We start from the raw sequence: 17863 nt of genomic DNA, 5'->3' as shown, positions 1-17863 counted from the left end.
TTGTGTTGTCAACACATAACATTAGGAGAAAAACTTGTTCCACAAAAAATCATTTAGAAATATTTTAATCATTTAAAATGTTTTCTAACACCTTCCAATGATTATTATGGACATATATAAAGATTCTAATATAATTACCATTTCCATTAGAACTAACGGAGAGAGATCCAAACACTGGAACATTCAATTCATGCAGCCACAAAGTACAAAATGGTTGAACCTGCATTGATAGAACATTGGCCAATAATTAAACACCATTGAAACAATTCAAAATTGTAAAGGTGAATCATAACATGGTTGACAAAGGTCTTTATGTTGAAATTCTACCACATGATGTTCTTAATAATCTTGGGAAATCTAATTCTTTATGATATCTATCTTTCCTTATATGCATTCTATTCTAAATTGCAATGATCCTATAAATATATAAGTTGTCATTAACCCTAGAATTATATCTAGAAAAAATATGTTGTTTCCTAGAACATACTACCAACTTTATATATATCCCTATGTAGTCTCAATTATTCAACATCAATGAAAATTAGTTTCACATGGCATTAGAGCAAGTTGAGGTCTAAAACTGTTCTGTAACTCTATTTTTCCTCTAGCTCTACTCACTCAAATTTCTTCATGATTTTGTCCATATTCTTCTTTGGAAAAATGTTCACCTTAGAAATTCTCTCAATTGCCAATACAACACCTACTACCAATTTAAGGACCTTTTCTTCGGAAAATCCCACTATATAGATTACAACTTCAAAGCTAAATGGATCCAACTTTATGAAATGGTCTATATCCGCCAAAATCCATCTCAACAACGAAGGTGTTGGAGTTGGGTTTGGGTGCCTAAGTGGGCTGACCTGACCCGACCCAATAAATGGGAGAAATAAGTGGAGCAATTTCTAGGAGTTTTAAAACTACCTAGAAACTACCAGTATTAAAATAAAATAAAATAAAAATATTTTAATTTTTAATTTTTATTTATTTATTTATTATTTTTTTTCCTGATCTCTCGATGTGTGAGAACACTCTCTCCCTGAAAAACCAGAGAGAATGAATACATATTTTTTTTCTTCTCTCAGAAAATGGAAGTGAAAATATGTTTTTCTTCTCTCCCGAAAAACCAAGAAAGAATACAATTTTTCTTTCTAAAGAAACAAAAGTCCTTTTTATCTTGAAAGTTTTGTTTTTCTTCATGAAAACGAAGGTCAAAACTCTAATGCTATAAGAAATGAATGGTTCTTGTATTCGTAGTTCCATTCATGACTTGAGGGGAGAAAAATGGTGAATGAAACAATCAATCTGGATCTTGGGCATTTCAGAAAGTAACTGAGAAGCCTTATTTTTCATCATTGGTATTAGAGCTCAATAGGTTGTTTTCTGGCTTTTATTTTTTTATCTTTTTGTGTTTAAGAAAAAGAATATTTTTTTCTCAAAAAAAATAATCAAGAAAGATTTTTCTTCTGGTTGTGGTTCCAGAAAAACTGAAACATAAATAAACCAAAATTATTTTGGGATAAATATGATTATGGATATTGTTCCAAATAAAAAAAAATAAAAAAATAAAAAGATTCCCACAAAATGAAAAAAGAAAAAAGAAAAAAAATAGCCACTTGGAGAAAAAATAGGTTCAAAGTGCACCCACAAACATCCTATCTTGGACGAAATTGAAATGGAGAATAAAAAAATAAAAAATAAAAAATAAAAAAAAAGGGAAAAGACAAAAGCCACAATTTTATGGTTATGGTTCCAGAAAAGCTCTTCTCCAAGACAAACAAAGTGGAATATTTTTCTAGAATTTTTTTTTTGTTTTTGAAAAAGTAATAATAATGCAGAAAAGTTAAATATGTTTTAATCTACTTATTAACATCAAAGTTGAATTACTCTTGTTGGTTAGAACCTCTCTTAGTCTCACTTGAGACCTAAGTTCGAGCTTTGATGCCCTCATTCCTTTTTTAAGTTTTTTGACTTAGACAATATAAATTTTATCAAATTATGTTGATTCGTTCAAATATAATTAAACTATTAAAAAAGAAAAAGTAGGGTCTTAAATATGAGTATCCGTTACTCATTGAAAAAATAAATAAATAAAAAGAAGGGGAGAAGGCCCATGAAGAGAATAAATAAAAAGAAAGGGATGAGGGATTGTCCATGAAGAGGTTTGATCCCTTGACCATAAGAGTAAGAGTCTTGTACTCTACCAACTAGGCTAGATGTTTTTTGTTTTCATAAAAAAATTATGGTTATTGAAAACATCTAGAGTTATAGAAGACATTGTGAATAATCCTAATATTGTTCCTTTTAGCTTCAAGAGAGAAGATTAATTCTTTTTCTACATGATACTTTTTTATGCTTTGTACATAACATGTAAATATCTTATATGCAAGATATGACATGAATATTTATCATTTGATAAATGAATATGCCTTTTTATTTACATGCATGTCTTCAATTCTTTTGTATATGTTATTGATACATGCTAGTTGTATAATATATATTTTTTTTTATGGAATTGGAGGTTTAGGCTAAAAAGAAATTTAAGTAATTTCTTGCCTAAAATTAGAAATTCTTGCATAGATTATTTCTCATTTGTAATAATTAAAATTGTATATAGGAGTTGATTGGAAACATAGTGAACTTTCGTTTCTATTGCAATTTAAGGTTATTACATATTAGAAGATGATTAGAGCAAGTAAAAATATCAATATCCATAAAGGTACCAATTAATAAGATTGTGTATAGCAGAATCAAACAAGAATGAGAAACTGAATGGCGATAACTACGAGGTTTGGCATCGCAAAGTTCAATATATCCTTATAGAGCAAGAGACTCTTGAAACACTGAACCATGACATGTAAGAACCTAAATAAGGAAACTTTGCTCAACATAGAAGAGATTAAGAGGCTTGTATGGCCTGGAAGAAAAAGAGTTTTTTTAGCTTGCATTACATTGTTAAATTGTATGCAAGATGTCTCTTGATTGAGTATGAGGTTTACCAAACTACACATGAAATGTGGCAAGCTCTAAAGGAAAAGTATGGTGAACTTTCAACTACGAAGCTGAGAGAACTTGTAATGAAATTTGAAAATTACAAGCTGCGATTGAACCATACAATGAAACATCTTAGGGAGATGAAAAAAAATGATAAAAGAGCTTAAGACATCTAGACATGTCTTCATTGATGAGCAACAAGTTGAGGCGGTCATCAAATCTCTACCAAAGAGTTGTGAACATATGGTGGTGAATATGACACATGATAAGAGTGTCAAGACCTTTGATGATATAGTTTGCTATCTTGAATTGGAAGTCGAGCGACTTATGGTTGGTAGGCCTAATGAACAAGCTCATGTAGCTGAATCCAGATCTCACAAAACTTCCGACTTTAAGTGCAATAGAAAATTCTTTAAGAAGAATAAGAGATCTGATGATGCTTCAAAGAAATGAAAGATTGAGACACGCAAGAAGTTTAAGCGTGCTAAGAAGGATAAGAGCAAGTTCAAATGCTATAACTATGACAACAAAGGTCATTTTACTCATGAGTGCACTAAGTCAAACTAGACTCAGCTACCATCGACTATATAGCTAGAGACCAAGGAGCATATGTAGAGTTCAGGTACAAGATGGATCTATGTAGAAAACTACTCCAAAGTTGAGGTCAAGGGTATTGGGATGTACAAATTGGAATTGTGTAGCTTTAAATACCCTATTCCTACATGATGTTCTTTATGCTCCGGATATTCGATGAAACTTGGTCTCTGTATTCATCCTTCTTAGTTTAGGTTTCAATTTAAATTTTTATGATTCAGTAATGAAGTTGTATTTGGGAACAACATACTATGGTTCTTGACATTGATAACTATGTGTTGTCTAATACTAATGATAGTTATTATTCGTAAATGACTACTTCTAGAAATACATGTGATAATGTGATCATATGACATGCTAGACTTGGGCATATTGGACAAGAAAGAATGAATAAACTAGCTAGAGAAAATCTCATTGGTCAATTCACTAAAGATTGATATGCCAACTTATGAATATTGCCTAGTTGATAAAACTGCAAGAAAACCATTAAGGAACTAGAACTGAAAAACCATTGCAATTGATCCGTTTTGGCATTTGTGATCCCATGAATGTTAAAGCAAGGTATGAGGCCTTATATCTTCCTCACATTTATAGATGACTTTACTCGTTACGATCATGTTTATCTGATTTCTTACGAGTAAAAAATATTAGATTGTTTTAGATGCTACATTAATTTAGTTGAAAATCAATGGGACAAAAGGATTACAATATAAAGAACAGACTGGGGTAGATAATATCTATCAAAACCATTTAAAGATTTATGTGATGAAAAGGGTATTGGTACACAACAGACTATTCCAAGGACTCCACAACAAAACGGTGTTGCTAAGAGGAAGAATAGAATGTTGTTAGACATGGTTAGGTCAATGGTGGCTCAAGCAAATCCTCCCATTTCATATTAGGGAGACGCATTGTTGACTACCTCTCATGTACTTAACCAAGTACCCTCAAAGTTTGTTCCATTTACTCCATATGAGTTATGGAATAACTGAAAGCCTGATCCTAGCAATTGCGACCTTGAAGGTCAGCGGCTTATGTTAACAATCCTTCTCATAAATATGGAAAATTGAGTCCTAGATGAAGGAAATGTATCTTTATAAGATACAGTGAACACTTTAAAGGGTATGTGTTCATAGGTGAGCATGAAGATGGAACAATAATTAAATTAGAATCACGAGATTTCACTTTCTTAGAGAATGATTTCCCACATATAGGTGAGATTGATAGGGATTTACATCTCTTATGAAATGTTGAATCCTAAAATAAGATCTATACCTGAACAACAATTGATGCTTAAATTGAGTGGGAGTGAACTAGTACTTGTAGCAAGTATAGTAAAAGAGTCGATGTTGAGAAAAAGTTCTCGATAAATAATTTCTCGATGATGATTTGAGATTGAAGGGGAAGTTCATATTGTCACTCAATATGATGATGTTGAGCCTAAGTCGGTTCAAGAGACTCTTACTTGACTAGCTAAGAATGAATGGAAAAAAGCAATGGAAGAGGAATTGGAGTGGATGTGAAAGAATCAAGTCTAGGACTTGGTTGATCTGCCTTCAGATTGAAAAGCTATTAGGAACAAATGGATTCTTAAAATAAAACGAAAGGCAGATGGATCCATTGAAAATAATAAAACTCAATTAGTGGTTAAAGGGTATACCCAACAAGAGGGTATATAGACAATGAGGAAACCATCTCTCCAGTAGTTAGGTTTGCCTCAATTCACCTCATTCTATAACTATTGTAGCTCATATGGATTTAAAGCTACACCAAATAGATGCTAAGACAACTTTCCTTGATGAAGAGTTGAATAAAGAAATCTATATGGAACAACCAATGGATTTCATTATCCAAGGCTAAGAGCACAAAGTGTGCACGTTAAATTGATTGATTTATGGCCTTAAACGATCATCCAAACAGAGGTACTTAAGATTTCATTGTGCAATAACTTCGTATGTTTTTACAATGATTGATGAAGAACATTGTGTTTATATTAAGCGAAATAAAGATAAATGTGTTATTATCTTTAAACCATTTAAATATGGTTGTCATCTACTTTTGAGATGAAAGATATGAGAGAACATCTTACATTCTTGGAGTAAAGATCCATAGAGATTGTTCTCACAAACTAGTGACTCTTTTACAAGAGCACTATATTAAGAATATCCTTGAATGATTTAATATGCAAGATTGCAATCCCATTGACACTCCATTTGCAAGATGTGAAAACCTAAGAAAAGAAATGGGTCCAAAGACTCCAAAAGAAAAGGGAAAAATAACTAATGTTCCCTACTCCGGTGTTGTTGGGAGTCTAATGTATGCTACAATGTGTACAAAACTATATATATTTGCTATGTTGTTAGGATGGTGAGTTGTTACCAAGAAAATCCTAGAATGATGCATTGAAAAACAATAAAGAAAATTCTTTGGTATCTAAAAGGCATTGTGGACTATTCCTTTTGTTATCAAGGCAAAGAATCACGCTTAGTGGGTTATTCACATGTCGTTTGAGTAGGTGATCTAGATGAACACAAATCAACATCTAGATACTCATTCTTGCTTAATAATGGTGTCAACTTCTAGTAAAGCAAGAAACAAACTTGTATAGCTTTGTTAACCATTGAAGTTGAATTTATTGTTTGTTCAGCTCTAATATAAGAGGTTGTATGGTTGAAAAGATTTTTGCAAAGCTTGGGAATAGTCAACAATGTTTTTTAGCCAATGACAGTCTAAAGTTATAGTCAATTTGCGACCATTTATGTAAAAGATCCGAAATATCATCGAAGAACTAAACATATAGAGATCAAGAATAATTTTAAAAGAGATATTATTGCACGAAGAAGAAATGATCCTGAATATTTACCTACATGTGAATTGGTTATTGATCCATTCATGAAATCCATTTTAAGAAACATGTTTTTTGTACATGTAAAGTCATTAGAACTGCGTAGGTTATGATCTATGTGGATCATATATCATGGATCATTATTGATTGGATATAAGATACTTTATACATGACAAAATGATATGAGTATTTGTTATTCATATAATTAAATATGTAATTGGTGCTTACATATATGTGTATGTCAACAGGCAGAGGTTAGCTCTCTCACACAAGCAACCGCCCCAATCAATATGTTTATAAGTTGGGATGAGACACAGTATACTAATGATGATAAATGAGTGAAAAGTATACAAGAGATGATGAGTGTCACCTTGATTAAGTATCAAGAGGAGGTCTATAATAAATGACATTTTAACCAAATATAATCGCCCACGATTACATTTGCCTGTTTGAACCTGACTTGAGTTTTAGCATAAAAGGTTTAAGGAGAATCATAGATGCAAAACTCAAACAAGCTGCTAGTGTGAAGCTCTTAGTTGAGGTTTGTATGGTGGTAGTTTGACATACACTCTCTAAGTGAAAAGAAACCACCATAGCATGTATTTCATACTACATGTGTTTGAATGTGACTAATAAAGAAAGTGAGTGATTAATCCCTGCATCCTTACTGTGTGAGATCCTTAGGGCTTATTACAATTATAATAGCCCATTATTATACTTTTTATACTTTTAACTATATTTTGAGGTGACAAATTAATGTTGCTACTTTGGTATGTTTTCGACGAAAATGAAATAATTATCCATATGGGACATATTAGGCAAGCAGTTAATTTGGATCTAAAAGGCATGAGCTCATAAGGAAGACTTTTTGAGTTACATCGATAAAGATGTGTTCATGGTCGATCGGTTATATTGCTTTTGTAGCTGATATAATTGTGAATACATTTATAATGTTGGATAGTATACAACTTCGAGGGATTAAGTGTATACATTAAAATGCAACTAAACAATTTTGGGATACAGTGAGACATGATTATTATTGTTAACTCATTATTATTTTTTTGGATTAAGCTACTATGTATCCTTAACAAGTACATAAGTTTATAGCTCCCAAATTGCAGGTGTGCTCGCATGGTCACATGGCCCATTTAGTTGTATGAATGATCTTCAAAAGTGGAATATAATGGACTTGGATGAGTGATCAGGCTAGTTTAGACCATCTTGTGCAAGTGGAAGATGTTGGAGTTGGGTTTGGGTGCCCAAGTGGGTTGACCTAACCCAACCCAATAAATGGGAGAAATAAAGGGAGCAGTTTTTGGGAGTTTTAAAACTACCCAGAAACTGCCACTATTAAAATAAAATAAAATAAAAAAGAGTTTTTTTTTTTTTTTTCTAATCAATCAGTGTGTGAGAACACTCTCTCCCTAAAAAACCAGAGAGAAAGAATACGTGTTTTTTTTTTTTCTCTGAAAATGAAAGTGAAGAAATATATTTTTCTTCTCTCCCAGAAAACCAAGAAAGAATACAATTTTTCTTTCTGAAGAAACAAAAGTCCTTTTTCTCTTGGAAGTTTTGTTTTTCTCCATGAAAACGAAGGTCAAGGCTCTTGTGCTGTGAGAAAAGAATGGTTTTCATATTTGTAGTTTCATTCATGACTTGAGGGGAGAAAATTGGTTGGTGAAACAATCAATCTGGATCTTGGGCATTTTAGAAGGTAACTGAGAAGCCTTATTTTTCATCGGAAGGGAAATTAAGATTCATGTTAGAAACTTCTCCTCCTACTATAGATAATCCTAATTTGAAACTTTGGATGCCAAGAATTCAATGGTGATCCCTTAGTTTTATACTTTATGCAACCAGGAATTAACAAGACTTCTCTTGTTGACAATCGCAAAGGATATTTGGAAAGAGGTCTATTTGACCTACTTGAAGAAAGACATGGTAGATCAACTATATGACTTAAAGGTAAGGATTGTTTCCACCAAACAAACCAAATCTATCACTAAGTATTATAATATTTTAAAGGGGCTCTGTCTAGAATTAGATGTCTATGAAAATGTAGAAATGGAATGCATGAATGATACAAAGAAAGCAAAGGATATGATTGAATGAGAAAGATCCTCATTACATCCATAAGACAGGTCTTTGCTTATGTTCAAGGAGAAGGTTGAAAGGGAGTTATGCTCATGACACCAGAAAATCGAATTCCAACCTCTAAGAGTTTTACATCAAAAGTTTCCAAAGCCACCCCTGTTTGGAAGAAACATGAAGACAACAACAAGCTTTGGTGCAACTAGTGCAACAAGCCTCGATATATTAAGTAAATGTGTAGGAAACTTCATGGAAGACCAAAACTTGGAGCCAAATATGCTTAGCAAGGAAACAAAAACAAAACTAGAGCCATAATAGGGCAAACTCATCAAACGATTGTTTCTAGGGAACTCTAAGGGGCATTACTCAATAAAGATGACATTGACAAGTTGAAACTCTTGATGCATTTTGAGAATCAAAATACAACCATAGGTTCCGGCTTCGTGGCCCAGACAGGTAGTATCTTTGCCTTAAATACTTGTGAAATGAATTGCTCTTATACTTGGATCATTGATTTGGATTAAGTAAATGTGTAGGAAACTTCATGGAAGACCAAAACTTGGAGCCAAATATGTTTAGCAAGGAACAAAAACAAAACTAGAGCCATAATAAGGCAAACTCATCAAACGATTGTTTCTAAGGAACTCTAAGGGGCATTACTCAATAAAGATGACATTGACAAGTTGAAACTCTTGATGCATTTTGAGAATCAAAATACAACCATAGGTTCTGGCTTTGTGGCCCAGATAGGTAGTATCTTTGCCTTAAATACTTGTGAAATGAATTGCTCTTATACTTGGATCATTGATTTAGATGCCTCCAATCATATGACAGTTTCTCGAATTTGTTTCCTACATATATTCTCAAAAACAAAAAATTAAAATTGCAAATGGTTAGTTTTGCCTAGTGTTGGTAAAGGAATAATCCAAATAACTCAATCCTTAGTTTCGAAATCTATCTTACATGTTTCCAATTCAACCAATGATTTGTTATCTATAGGCAAACTCACCTAAGATCTATATTGTTATCTTATTTTTACCGTTGTTGGTTGCATTGTTTTAGGACCCTATGACGGTGAAGATGATTGGGCATGCTAAACTAAGGGACGAGCTATATTACTTAGATGTAGATTTGGAGCTTAATAATGGACACCTAAGGGCTGGTTTCTACTACTACTTCTAAAATAAATCAAATATGGCTTTGGCATAGATGCCTAAGGTTGATTTCTTTTTCATTTACAAATATTGATGTTAAGGATTTGCATTGTGAAAGTTGTGAACTTGCAAAGCATCATTGCATACCTCTCCAAATAAATGTTCCAAATAATTTTCCTCCATTTAGTTTGATACATTATGATGTCTAGGGTCCATCTTGTGTCACCAATATTTCTAGTTCATGATGGTTTGTTACATTTATAGATGATTGTACTCATTCTATACCTTATGAAATCAAAATTTGAAGTATCATCTATTTTTCATTTTTTTTTCATAAATTTATCTAGAACTAATTGAGAGTTAAAATCCATACTCTTAGGACAGATAACGGAGGGGAATATTTCAACCAAATGAGGGTATAATTCATCATTCATCATACATTAACACAATCAAGCAAAACAGGATTGTCAAAAAGAAAAAATAGGCACTTATTAGAAGTTGCCTATGTTCTACTTTTTGAAAAGAATGATCCAAAAACATATTAGTGATAACCCATTTTGATAGTCATCTACTTGATAAAGAGAATGCCTACTAGAGTCCTTGAATTTAAATCCTCCATAGAAAAACTCCACTGTTTGTTTTCTAATTTCAAATATTTGGCAAATTGCCTCCAAAAATATTCAAGTGTCTATCATATGTGCATGTTCATAGCCATTTAAGAGGGAAATTGGCCCTTGAGCAATCTGTTGCATTTTAGCCATCTAGCCACACAAAAAAAACATGTTACAAGGGACATAACATTTGTGGAAAACCAATCATTTTATAGATTTAACCTATCTTTTGGGGGAGAAAGATAGGATGAAAGATAGGTGGTGGGATCCTGAATTTGAACATTTCTTTAACCCCTTTACACTAAATCAAAATGATTTTAAAGGTCCACTTCCTCAAATAATTCTTTCCGCTTATGAGAAATTTATTCAAAATTCCAATATCACTATTGAAAATCCTATAATAGTTGAAAATGAAGCACCTCCTGTAGTTAGTGTATTCCGGGAGAAAACAACTAGAAGTTCCTTTGCAAGACCCAATTATTAACTCTAAAACAAATAATGAAAAAGATAATTAAAATCCCACCCTAAATAATCATTTGGATTTACCTATTGTTCTCAAAAAAGGAGCAAGATCCTATACAATTCACCCAATTTCTCATTTTGTGTCCCTACAAAAACTCTTAATTCAACACAGAGCCTTTAGTATGCTTATTCACTCATGGAATTCCTATAACCATTGGGGAAGCTCCAAGCTTGGAACCATGAAAGGAGACTATGACAGAAGAAATGAGAGCATTGGAGAAAAACAAGACTTAGGAGATTGTGGATTTGCCAAAAAGATGCAAGGCCATGGGATGCAAATGGATTTATACCACTAAGTATAAAGTTGATGGCTTAGTGGAAAAGTACAAGGCAACACTTGTGGCAAAAGAATAGACTCAAACTTATGTTGTTGATTATCAAGACACTTTTGCTCCTCTAGCTAAGATGAAAACCATTTGAATTTTATTGTCCCTAGTAGCAAATCTAAACAGGTTATTGCAATAATTTGATGCAAAAAATGAATTTCTCCATGGAGACTTGAAAAAGGAGGTATAAATGAATGTTCCACCTAGTTTTTCTCATAGAAAATGGGGTAACAAAAGGTGTAAGTTAAAGAAATCACTATATGGGCTTAAACAATCTCCAAGGGCCTAGTTTGGAAGGTTTACCAAATCCTTGGTGAGAAGAGGCTACAAATAATGTCAAAGTGATGACACATAATTTATCAAACATTCTACTCATGGAAAGGTATTTGCCCTAGTTGTGTATGTGGATGATATTATGGTTACAGCAGATAATTTAACTAAGATTGGAAAATTTAAGTCCTATTTGGCAACTGAATTTGAAATCAAAGATGTAGGAAATCTTAGATAATACCTAGAAGTTGATGTAGCAAGATCAAAATAGGGACTTTTTATATCCTAACAAAAATATACGCAATATATATGAAGAATTTCTGAATTCCTTTTATTGATTTTTTAGGTACACACCATACACATATATATACACAAATGACTTAATAAGAAAATATCAATCTAGCTTGATTCTCTCCTAAAATTAGGAAACTGAATCATCCTAAATGATCTCTCCTTTTTTTATTCCTAATACACTTTCCTAAATTAAAAACCCTAACTTTGAATGCCAAATTTCAACACTCCCCCTCAAGCTGGAGAATATATATCATATAATCCCAGCTTGCAAGTTAAGTCTTCGAAGTTAGGCCTAGGTAAAGCTTTGGTGAGGATGTCTGCGGTTTGGTGCTTGGTAGGAACATAGTTCAATTTAACCGTCTCACTAGTCACCTTCTCTGTGATGAAGTGTCTGTCAATCTCAACATGCTTGGTCCTGTCATGATGCACGGGGTTCTTTGCTATGCTTATAGCTGCCTGATTATCACACATCATCAGAATTGGAGATGAACTCGTTTGTCCCAGTTCACTAAGAACCCTTTTTATCCAAATCCCTTCACAGATTCCCTATGCAAGAGCTCTGTACTCAGCTTCTACACTACTTCTGGCTACAACTAATTGCTTCTTACTCCTCCAGGTAACAAGATTTCCCCAAACAAAAGAACAATATCCAAAAGTGGACCGCCTGTCAATGATGTTTCCTGCCCAATCCGCATCTGAGTATACTTCAGTGTCACGGTTCTGTCTTTCTAAAGAATAAACTTTTCCCTGGTGTCATTTTTAAATATCTAAGAATCCTGTAGACTGCTTCCATGTGTTCCTCAGTGGGGCTGTGCATGAACTGACTTACAGTACTCACTGCAAAGCCAATATCTGGCTGAGTGTGTGAGAGATAAATCAAGCGCCCGACAAGCCGCTGATATCTCCCCCTGTCTACCGGTGTACTTTCTTTCTCGATACCAAGTTTCTTTTGACTATCCATAGGAGTATCAATTGGTTTGCATCCAAGCATACCGGTCTCCTTAAGAAGATCGAGTATGTATTTTCTTTGAGAGACTACAATTCCCTTCCTTGATCTAGCCACTTCCATACCAAGGAAATATTTCAAATTTCCAAGGTCTTTAACTTCAAACTCTTCTGACAAATACTTCTTCAACTTCTGTAATTCCTCCATATCATTCCCAGATAGAATAATATCATCGACATAGACTATCAATATGGCCATTTTCCCGACATGAGACTTCTTGACAAATAGAGTATGATCAGCCTGACCTTGTTTGTAGCCCAGCTTCAGGACTGCTTTTATGAATCTATCAAACCAGGCTCGGGGAGATTGTTTAAGGCCGTACAAGGATTTTTGGAATTTGCAAACCTGATTCTTTGCCATACTTTCTTCGAAACCAGGTGGTATTTCCATGTAGACTTCCTCTTCTAGGTCACCATTTAGAAACGCATTTTTTATGTCCAGTTGTTGCAAGCACCAATCTTGATTGACAGCCAATGAGAGAAGAATCCTGATAGTGTTCAGTTTTGCAACAGGAGCAAAAGTCTCCTGATCCTCTATCCCATAGGATTGTGTAAACCCTCTAGCTACCAAACGAGCCTTGAATCTCTCGACTGATCCATCTGCTTTGTATTTTATGGTGAAAATCTACTTGCACCCCACGGGCCTCTTCCCAACCAGCAAATCTGTGATAGTCTACGTCCCATTCTTCTCAAGTGCATCAATCTCATCTTGTACTGCCTTCTTCCATTCTAAAATTTTGAATGCCTCTTGTATTGTGTTGGGAACCTGAGTATCATTAAGAGAAGTAGCAAATGCTCTGTAAGATGGTGATAGCCCTTCATACGTAACATAATTCCCAATTAGATGATCTGTACATCTCCTAACACCCTTCCTCAATGCAATTGGCAGAGTAGAATCATCAATGCTGGGAATTAACACCTCTCCAGCCCTATCCTCACCTATGTTCTCTTCAGGAAGACTTGAATTGGAGTCAATATATTGGCCACATGTTGACTGTGATCCGTGCTCTAATTCCTGTCTTTTCCTCCTCCTGATGTAAACTTGTAAGTTCTCATTAGCAAGTTATGGGGCTATAGGTTGAATAGGCATGGGAGACTGGATGGTCATGGGAGAAGGAACATTTGTGTGCTGGGCTGGCTGGACTGATGACGGCATGGGTGTGGACAACTCAGTGGGTGCGAATTGGGAAGGATTTGGTGACTCTGAGTGAAAAGAAGGTACACCCTCAAGAAGAGACTCCCAAACTTGATGTTCATTCATGCTCTCCCCCTGAACATGAGATTTGAGATAGAAGATGACATGTTCAAAGAAAGAGACGTCCATGGTGGTGTAAAATCTTTTGTTGGTTGGAGAATAGCATTTGTACCCTTTTTGGGTTGGAGAATACCCTAGGAAAATGCACTTATTGGCTCGAGGAGCAAATTTGCTACGATTTTGAGGATACAAATGAACGAATGTCGTGCAACCAAATACTTTGAGTGGTAAATCAGAAGAGGCTGCACGGGTGTGAGGAAATTGTTTTAAGAAAAGTTGACGTGGGGATTGAAAAGTAAGCACTCTGGATGGCATACGGTTAATCAAATAGGTAGCTGTGAGAATAGCTTCCCCCCATAAATAGTTTGGAACATTAGAGGAAAACATAAGGCACCGGGCAACCTCCAAGAGATGTCTATTCTTGCGTTCAGCCACCCCATTTTGTTGTGGGGTGTCAACACAAGAACTTATGTGGATAATGCCGTGATTTTGAAGATAAGTACTGAGACTACTAGTAAAGTATTCCTTTGCATTATCTGACTTGAGGACTTGAATTTTGGAATTGAATTGATTTTGAACCATAAGATTGAAGGTTTGAAAAATGTGCCCGACCTCTGACTTTTCTTTCATAAGGAAAACCCATGTTACCCGTGTATGATCATCAACGAATGTCACAAACCATCGAGTGCCAGAAATATTTTTTATCCGAGAGGGACCCCACACATCACTATGTACTAGAGAGAAAACAGTCGAAGGTTTGTATGGGATTTGAGGATATACTGTTCGAGTATGCTTTGCAAACTGACAAATTTCACAGTGATAAGATGCTGGATTTTTATTGATAAATAATTTGGGAAACAATTTTGCAAGGTAAACAAAGCTAGGATGACCAAGGCGATAGTGTAACATTATAATCTCACTATCTTTATTGACCTTAGAATTTGACACAGAATTGAAAGACTCTAACATACTCTAAGACTGTACGCAACTTGCTTGAGAGACTTGGTTTGAGAATTGGCCACATGAGAGGAGGTAGAGCCCGGAACACAGTTCAGCACTGCCAATCATCTTCCCCGATTTCAAGTCCTGAAAAACACACGAGTTTGGATAGAATTTAGTAACACATTGGAGATCACCGGCCAATTTGCTAATGGACAAAAGATTACAATCCAAGTTTGGAACATGGAGGACAGAGTCAAGATATAAGTCTTTAGTAAGTTTTATAGAACCTGTCCCGGCAATTTTTGACTTTGAACCATCAGCAATATGGAAGGATGAATGACCATTACTTGGCTTGTAATTTTGAAGAATGACAGCATCTCCTGTCATGTGATCAGAAGCACCTGTGTCCACTATCCATGACTTCATTCCTCCTCGACTAGCAGTGAGGGCTATCCCGGTAGTACTGCCACTGCCAACTTGGCTTAATAGTTTCTGTAGCATCTCCATCTGCTCTTTGTTGAATGGACTCGGCTCGGGAACAGATGTGCTCTTAGAGTTGGCAGCCACGTGTGCTCTGCCATCTCTGTCAGACCGTGGCTTTGGTTTCCAATCAGCCGGTTTGCCATGAAGCTTCCAACAAGCCTCCTTATAATGGCCTGGTTTCTTACAATAATCACACCAAGGCCTATCCCGTTTCTGACGATCTCCACCACTACTATTAAATGACCGAGCAGCAAGGGCAGAGGCATCCAATGTTGGGGCAGGTTGCTCTTTAGATCCCATCATCACTTTCTTTCTACTTTCTTCACGCCTAACCTCTGAAAAAGCCTCCCTAAGACTTGGAAGGGGTTTAATGCCCATGATTCGGCCTCTAACATCATCCAATTCCCTGTTTAGTCCTAGGAAAAACTTGAACAGTCTCTTTTGTTCCACAATTTTCCTGTATGTTGCTGCATCATCCGAACATTTCCATGAGTGAGTCTCGAATAAGTCAAGTTGCTGCCAATACCTTGTGAGTGTGTTGTAATACTGAGTAACTGACTGCTCTCCTTGGCGGAAGTCATGTAAGGCTGATTCAACCTGAAAAAGTTCTGAAGTATTTTCAGAACTTGAGTAAGTTTCTTTGGCTGCATCCCAGATGTCCTTTGCAGTCCTAAACAGCAAAAAATTTTCACCTATGTCATTATTCATGGAATTGATAAGCCATGACATGATCATGCTGTTTTCAATCTTCCACTTCCTGAAACCCGGTTCTGTAGTTTCTAGCATGGCTGCTTCTCCAATGAGGTACTCATCCTTTCCTTTACCGCAAATGAACAGCAACATAGATTGTGACCACTGTAAATAGTTATGGCCATTTAATTTGTGTCTTGTGATGAGAATAGGAGAGGAAGCACTGCCACCAAGGTTAGGAATTTCAGATCTGCCCCCTGATTCTGGTGACGTGACGCTGGATACTTGTGATGATGTCATTCCGTATTTTGTCATGGATCGGAAAGGTAGAAGAACACTTCCCAAGGCATGTGCAGGGATTGGAGTTGAGAAAAAATAGCCGGAGGACGCCGGAAAAACTGATCGGAGAGCCCGCGGAGGCAAAAGAACCCCAAAAGAGGCACGTGCAGGGCTCGGATGGCAGAAACAGGTAAGAAGGGTGGCTGGTCGGCGTCAGGCGAGCCTGGAGGAGGAAGCACGTCGCCTAAAAGTGGCTCACGCGTCCTCACGCGCCGGCGCATGAGATGCAGTCGTCGGTCAGAAAAACGCGCGTGACCGGCGCGTGGATGGTTTTCTGGCTCCGGTGCTTTGGGAAAAATTGGAGATCTCCTCCAGGCAGTCCTTGCGGTGTAGAAAAAACCGTCGCCAGAAAGTTCGTCGGAAAGTTCGCCAAAAAAGTTGACGGCGGTGAATGTTTTCTGACGACGATTCAACCGATCGGAAAGCGTTTTCTCCCTTGGCTTTGAGAACAGGGACTGATGACCGGAATGAGAGATGGCCAGAGAGAGAGATGGTCGGATTGAGAGATGGCCAGAGAGATTTGGTCGGAATGAATGATGGCCTGAATAAGAGGTGGCCAGAAGGGATTAGGGTTTCAGAAAACTGGCTCTGATACCATGAAGAATTTCTGAATTCCTTTTATTGATTTTTTAGGTACACACCATACACATATATACACACAAATGACTGAATAAGAAAATATCAATCTAGCTTGATTCTCTCCTAAAATTAGGAAACTGAATCATCCTAAATGATCTTTCCTTTTTTTATTCCTAATACACTTTCCTAAATTAAAAACCCTAACTTTGAATGCCAAATTTCAACAATATACTCCAAGAAAGAGGATCATTAGAGTGCAAGCTAATAGAAACACCAATTAAGGCTAACCACAAGCTTGGGGACATAAAGGAGAAGCTTATTGTTGACCAAGGAAACTATCAAATGATGGCGGTGAAACTCATTTATCTCTCACACACCAAACTTAACATTCCTTATGCAATTAGTGTTGTGAGTCAATTCATGCATTCTTCACTAAAATCTCACTTAGAAGTTGTGCATAGAATTTTCAAGTATCTCAAGTCTTCTTTGAGCAAGGGAATTTGTACCAGAAAAGAGGACATCTTCAGTTAGAGACCGACACTGATGCAAATTAGGTAGAATCCCTAACTGATAAGAGATCTACTACAAGGTACTGAACTTTAGTTAGAGGTAATCTTGTAGCTTAGAGTAAGAAGCATTCAATGGTGGCTCAGTTTAGTGTAGAGGTTGAATTCAGGGAAATGACCCAAGGGATTTATGACCTACATTAGATTAAAATAGTGCTTACCAATCTTAAAGGAAAGACTCAAGTGTCTATGATGGGATATTGTGGCGACAAAGCCACCATAAACGTATCAAGCTCAATATTTTATCAACTCTTAGATAAGCTTAACATGCAAAATATCTTTGCATCCACTTAAGGTGAGTGTTGA

The 17863-nt window shown here is 35.7% G+C and overlaps 1 protein-coding gene across 11 annotated transcripts in view; it reads right to left on the bottom strand.

The window, feature by feature from the left end:
- The window catches only part of LOC100244930 (putative acyl-activating enzyme 19), a 122620-nt gene that overhangs the window by 26276 nt on the left and 78481 nt on the right, over nt 1-17863 (bottom strand). For 7 of the 11 annotated variants that reach the window (XR_002031983.2, XM_002265335.4, XM_010663003.3 and 4 more), the window contains one exon: nt 139-220. The exons of the other annotated variants lie outside the window; for them this stretch is intronic. Coding sequence is in view for 6 of the 7 variants with exons in the window: in XM_002265335.4 (XP_002265371.1) it covers nt 139-220 (82 nt within the window). In the remaining variant the exon portion in view is untranslated. The remainder of the gene's footprint in view (nt 1-138; nt 221-17863) is intronic. 11 annotated transcript variants of the gene reach the window in all.

The sequence above is a fragment of the Vitis vinifera genome, chromosome 15, assembly GCF_030704535.1.
Source record: "Vitis vinifera cultivar Pinot Noir 40024 chromosome 15, ASM3070453v1".
NCBI classification, from domain to species: domain Eukaryota; kingdom Viridiplantae; phylum Streptophyta; class Magnoliopsida; order Vitales; family Vitaceae; genus Vitis; species Vitis vinifera.
Note: the sequence above shows the minus strand (reverse complement) of the source record. Positions and strands in the feature narration are given on the sequence as shown.